General features: G+C 40.8%; 1 protein-coding gene across 1 annotated transcript; it reads left to right on the top strand.

The window, feature by feature from the left end:
- Positions 1–224: 224 nt before the first annotated feature.
- Positions 225–4,157, top strand: tspan13b (tetraspanin 13b; the record flags this gene model as incomplete). Its single annotated transcript, XM_080837166.1, has 6 exons — positions 225–352; positions 1,196–1,363; positions 2,380–2,460; positions 2,875–2,988; positions 3,393–3,506; positions 4,083–4,157. Exons 1-6 carry the CDS (start codon positions 290–292, stop codon positions 4,155–4,157), a joined length of 615 nt encoding a protein of 204 aa, XP_080693292.1. The 5' UTR covers positions 225–289.
- Between the last annotated feature and the right edge of the window lie 2,231 nt (positions 4,158–6,388).

Consider the following 6,388-nt stretch of genomic DNA (forward strand, 5'->3'; position numbering starts at 1 on the left):
ATGATGCTGCGGTTGGCCAGCGGTCCAAAGCTCTCGCCGCATCTCTGCAATCATTTGCATATGAATCCGAGATACTGCCTACCAACCAACCAGAGCACAAAGCATTCTGGAGTCCCTCCCTTGAAAGTCATATGCTCTCCCCGTCTAGCTTTCCGAAGGCACAAGGTGTGTTTATTGTACGCGAGAAATACTGGAACCGTTCATTGGAAAATCCTATTTGCAGTATTTCTTTAAGAAATCGCAAGCGAGGAGTCTGAAGTAAAGTGCGAACTGAAAAAAAAACGTCACCATGGGCTGCGCCGGATTCACCTGCTCTAAGAATTCCCTCTGTGCTGTCAACATCCTCTATGTTGTAAGTAGCCAATGCCATATCAGAAAATTCCATATGGTGCGATTTGAAGGCAATTTGACAACCTTGTAAGAACGCCGTTGGTGAAATAACAATGTTTACCGTAGGAAACAAGATGCAAATTGTTGTAAACAATATACTGGTCCTCAGAGTTAGAACCGCTGTATCAATTATTCAAAAAGATTCATTGTCAGGAATTAGATCGACGGTCGAAGGCCAACAACAACGTTTTGGGTTTCATCCGGGATCGTGCAAATGTTTGAATTATACAAAATAAGAGGAGAACCCAGCTGTCGCTCCCGTTTCCTCTCACGTCTCACGCACACGCACGTCCTGTCTTTGTTCGGGGCTCAGGCTGGGCCTAATTGTATCGTGTTTTATCTAACTTAAACTATCACAACGGTTACCATAGCGATTTGCTGTTTTTCAGCGGCCTCTTCCCCTTCATCTGCTACATGTCACACTCAACCACGTGGCCTGTTATGCTCTAAAAATCCATGTCAGATAAATTTTGATCCTGTGCAGTGTCAGAAGACTGTTAATATTGTGAGATTCTCCTTCCTTTTTTGACCTAATTTCAGACTGCTTTGTAAGACAGTGCTATAGGACAAGCCACGGTTTAGTCAATAACATGTCCAAAATATATCTTTATAATTACTGTAAGGCCCTTATACTGAAATGTATTTCTATCGAAAAGAAAAACTTTGCTCTCTTAGACAAGGATACACACTGCCATCAGAGCATTATACGGTCTACATAATGGTAGTGTGATGTCTTCTTGACCCACATTCCTAACTTTTCATATCTCACTTAAGATTTTTGTGCTCACTTTCTTCTTCCTTGTAGATGGTGAGCTTGCTGATGATTGGAATCGCTGCCTGGGGGAAATGGTTTGGCCTGGTCTCAAGCTTTCAGGTAGTGGGGGGCGTCATCGGAGTGGGGGTCTTCTTGTTCATTGTCGCCCTGGTCGGTCTCGTTGGAGCCATGAAACATCATCAAGTCCTTCTATTCTTTGTATCCTTTGCCCCCCTGAATGTCTGGTTGTTACGTTTTGTAGGTCAGATAATGTTCAGGGCAGTCTCTCGGCTGACGGAGAACACAGTAACATCAAACTTTATTTTTATGTAAACAGTATCAATTAGGGGTGGGAAATGGCACAGATGCAACTTCCTATCCCATTTTTGCTATGACGCAAGAGAAGAATGGGGTCTTTTGCCATCTTGTGGACTTTAAAAGCAATGCTATCAGAGTAGATGTATTTATCAAAATAAAATGTAAATCATAATATCGCAATAATATTGTGCCGAAAAATGTTGTGATACTGGCGAATGGATAGTGGTTTTAGACACGACTGTCACATTGACACTTTGTTTGTGAAAAGTGCACTAACAGAGGAGACCAACAAATACATTATCTGAGGAATGTAAGTGTACAATAAAACTTCACTATAAAAATAGAGGAACTGCATCACCTGCACTTGTTCAGAGTTCTGCCCTGCCAAGTCTGCTGTCAGATAAAGGAGTATGTGATTGTGACTAGTAATAATAATAATAATGAACTCACAAATAAACAGTGCCTACTGTTTAGTCATATTTCTGGCTTTGCTTTGCTGACCTTATTTGGAAGTTTTCATGTGCAGTTTCCACTGATGCATGTGTATGTAACTAGACCTGTGTGGTTCAGATCCGATTTCACACTGTTCCAAACACTAGGTCTGTGTGGATGGATGCTGCAGACTTGTGGTAATCTGTTGGCAATCCACTCAACATTATCGGCTCAGGAAGCTCCTTGAATCATAATTCTCATACTACATACTGGAATGTTATAAAGTACTTATATCTGAAGGCTCATGTATTTATATAAAAGAGATTAGTATGAGATCATCTCACTGAGCCATCGCATCATACACATGTCTGATCTCTGTGTGTGAAATTGGTATTGTGCTGTTTTCTACTGGTATGTACTGTGTGAATTCAGTTGTGCTCTTTTTAGGATTTGATGAAGTTGTACCTTAACAGCTGAAACACTAGTACATGATTATCCTGTTTATGGTGTTCGTGGTGCAGTTTTCAGTGTCCAGCGCTTGTCTGGCCATCAACAAAGACCAGCAGGTACGTGTGGACGGTTAGGATAAGACTCTGCATAGAGACAAACACAAGCCCTCTCTCTGCAAAGCACATAACTAAATAGACTTTAAGCCTTTAAGCCAACACAGGACCATTTATTTGGAATGTGGTAAGGGAATGAGAATGGGTAGATGCTATGCTTTTCCTTGGATACTCTTTATGACATTCATCCATCTTTTTCACCTGTTCCACAATGCTCTTGGGTCTCTCTTTGACAATGATTAAATAACTGATGAAAACATAGTGACAGTCACTTGTAAGGAGTGAAGAGGCACTTAGATTAGTGTAGAGTATGAGGAGTGCTTGAGAGGTTTGTACGTATGTGTGTGAGTGTGTTTTTTGAGTGTGAGGAAGTGTGTGTACTAACGTGTCACCTGTGTGTACTATGCACACTTCAAGGAGCAACTACTCGAGGTGGGCTGGAACAACTCTCAGAACACTCAGATTGATGTGGAGAAGACCCTGAACTGCTGCGGCTTTAATAACCCCGTCATCAATGGAACTTGTCCCGCTGTAAGATACTGGCAGCATACACACCCATGCAACTTGGATATATGTATTCCACAACCCAAGCAGAATTGGTCATTTCGATATGATGTTGATAGTTTTTTTTATTTTGTATTATTTGTTTTCAACATTCATCTTAAAAAAAGGAGAAAATGGTGTACTGTACTTCTGCTGTAACACAACTATGTGGTTGTACATTTGCTGTAGCTAACCAAACAGTTTAAATGCAACCACTGTAAACATTCTACGAGAATATCAAGCAGAGCACATTGTGTATCAACACTTTCCTGTAAACTGCTTTCCGTGATCACGTTCTGAAAAAAGTGTTTGTCGGGACATTTATCATCTGACTAAATGGGGAGATGCCACAATGACTCCAGTGTTGATTCTAAGCCCCCTTTCCTCCACAGGCTTGTTTCCATACTTCCAACATTTGCCCCACATGCGCTGATAAAATCCAAGAGCATGCAGATGAGGTGCTGCGTTTCGTAGGAGGAATTGGCCTTTTCTTCAGCTTCACTGAGGTGAGCCCCCATCTCTCCTTTCTTTTTTTCTCTTTCTCTCTTTCTTTCTTCTTTTCTTTCTTTCCCAGTCACTCTCTCTCCCTCTCTCTCTCTTTTTCTCTCACCTCTTCTCTAATAAAGTCATAGGCAGGCCATTAGCCCAACAAATGCATTCTTAAGGAAGTGGAGGACAGTCTTTCTAAAGAATGTGGCCGGTTATTGTTATCTGTTTATGTCAAGCAGTCTAACCAGTTTTTGTTTCCTGTAGTGAACACTGTAGTTCATTTAATTTATGTTGTGTTCACACTAGGATGATACATGTGGACTTCATGTGCCACAAATGTCTTGATTTCATCACATACTAAATTTTATTTATGTGCTGCCATCCTCTCAAAGGAGATTTGGCTTCTGTGTCCACCATCTGCTATGAAGAATCCCACTTTAAAATCTCACAACTCCATCCAAAGTTGGCACAGTCAGGGTTGTGCAGGAGTGGGTGCCATCTGTGGTTGCCCAAGTGTTCTCTGTGATTCGTTGTTGCCTGCCAAAGAAGGTACAGAAGTATGACCCCCGACCTGTTATTCTTTTTGTTTCCAGATCCTGGGCGTATGGCTCACGTACAGATACAGGAACCAGAAGGACCCGAGGGCCAATCCCAGCGCCTTCCTGTAGCTCCCATTATGGTCTGTGGTTGTCATGGTGACCCTCCGTTGCAATCTCCTGCACTTGTCTGAACCCCTGAACTTTTGAAGCTTTGTTTGGATGTATGTATAAAAGTGTGTGGGTGTGTGCGTGTGTGGTTGGTATTGAGTGGAAACGTGTTTTTCTAACTGCCCTATGTGCTGGATTGCGAGAGTGTAGTTTGTTTGAGTCAAATGATTATGTACATTATACTTGTGTTGGTCCAGAAATAGGAAGTTCTTCTTTGAAAACTTGGGAAGTCTGGCATGAGTAACCAACTCCTAAGTGCCCTCTGATGACCTTGATCGTCGAGGAATAATGTGGTTGAAGTATGACGGTTCACTGATAATGAGAGCTTTAATGGTTTGGGGATGAAAACTGCTGCTGTACCACTGAAAACAACTGCTGTAATGAAGATCTTAGTATCACTCGTGCATGTGGGACTAAATGGAAATGACTACTATATTTATATGACATATTTGATTTGTATACCTCCCGGAGGGAGAACTATCATTTTGTTTTATAGCTGCCTTCACATCTCTCACAAACTCTGTCAAAGGACTGTAAAACTATATATCAGTCAAGATTTTGGTCTACACCCAAATGCTTTTCTTTTGTAGGAACTGGATGTGTTTTACCTTCCTACCTTTACCTCTGTAAAAAGTAACGGCAATAAAATCCTCATCAGCCTCGTCTGATGCTGTATATCATTTCTCCGGAAAATGAAGCATGATGTTTATCAGGGTCTAGTAATGGAAATAACAGTACTGAAATAAAGGGAGAAGAGAAACTGAGCAGAGGGTTAAAGATTCCTCCCTGGATTTAAATCAGATGACTGGGTCTTACTTGAGAGTGCGTCTTTAGGGCAGGTACTAATCTCATTGTGAGGCCGGATGTCCAGGTGAGTTGCACCAAATTGAATTCTCAAGCATGTCTGGTTTTAACCTTAACTTGACACCTGTACTGTCACAACATGCAACATAGTCACTTAAGAGTTATCTTGCCACTATATCAGAATATCTCTACCTGGCAGATGTTGTGGTTTGGCTTGTATAGTTTTGTCCTTTCTCTTTGTTTTCTTTCTTTCGGTGTATTAATGAGAGGAATGATGGTTATATAACTACCGTCCTCTGATTGTGTGTGTGTGTGTGTGGATTTGGCTTCTTGCATGAACTTGGTTTGAATTATGTGTATGAAGGTTCTGTGAACTACTCAAGTGTTGGGAAACGATACAAAATTAAACCTGAAATAATACAACCCTCCTCTCTGTGATCACTTTGTCACGAATATTACAAATACGCTTTTTGTGTGGTTTAAACAAAGGCCTTGTTACGCTGCCACCATTTAAACCAATCAGAGAATGACACACTTTCCCTGTTCAATAGTCCCAGAAACTCATTAAGCAACAATGGCTCGGCTCGGTAACTAGGCAACAGGGTGACTCAGGACAAAGTATGCCAACTCCTGGACCTTCCCCTTCAGGATGTAGGATGGAGCCCTACGCTCCCCAGATTTCACCCAGCCTACCTGCCCTGTTCCTTAAGTCTCTTGGCAAACAGCAGTGGCACACCGCGTCCTGACCAGGACACCCAAAGACATTCTTCTAACATTGGTTTTACTGATAGAATCAGATCTAGGAAAGTAAATATTTACTTACTAGTACACTACCATTCTCTTACCTAACAGGATCCATGGAGGAACATGTATTTGCCAAAGCTGAATGGTGTTTACATTTAAATAGATCAGAAGGAATGAGAGTTTATAAAAAATGAATACACACCTGAAAATAATTATATATATTAAGAATTATACGGTATAAGGTGAAAGAATGAACTTTGTATTATTTGAAATACTTCCTCCATGATGCTTTTATATACTCCCATTCATGCAGGTAGATACACATACTACTTGCCCTGAACAGGATGCATAGAGGAACTTGTATTTGCTGACTTTTTAATATTATTGATATGGATACGATGAAATCCTGTCCCAAAGAAAAAGTGCGAAATGTATTTGCTTACCTACACTTCTTGCAACACTTAAAGCTTCTCTTGAAACCTTTCATTGACCATAAGAATGCTTTGTATCTCAGGACTTAATCTAACTCAAATAGCTGTAGTGGTAAAGGTAAAGGTAGCCCATATTTAGCCCTTCATCAAAGGGTTCCTTCCCATCGAAGCGTTTAACACATTTTTTTTTTTTTAAAGAATAATTCTAAAGTA

The sequence above is a fragment of the Sprattus sprattus genome (genome assembly GCF_963457725.1).
Source record: "Sprattus sprattus genome assembly, chromosome: 4".
Lineage (NCBI taxonomy): Eukaryota > Metazoa > Chordata > Actinopteri > Clupeiformes > Clupeidae > Sprattus > Sprattus sprattus.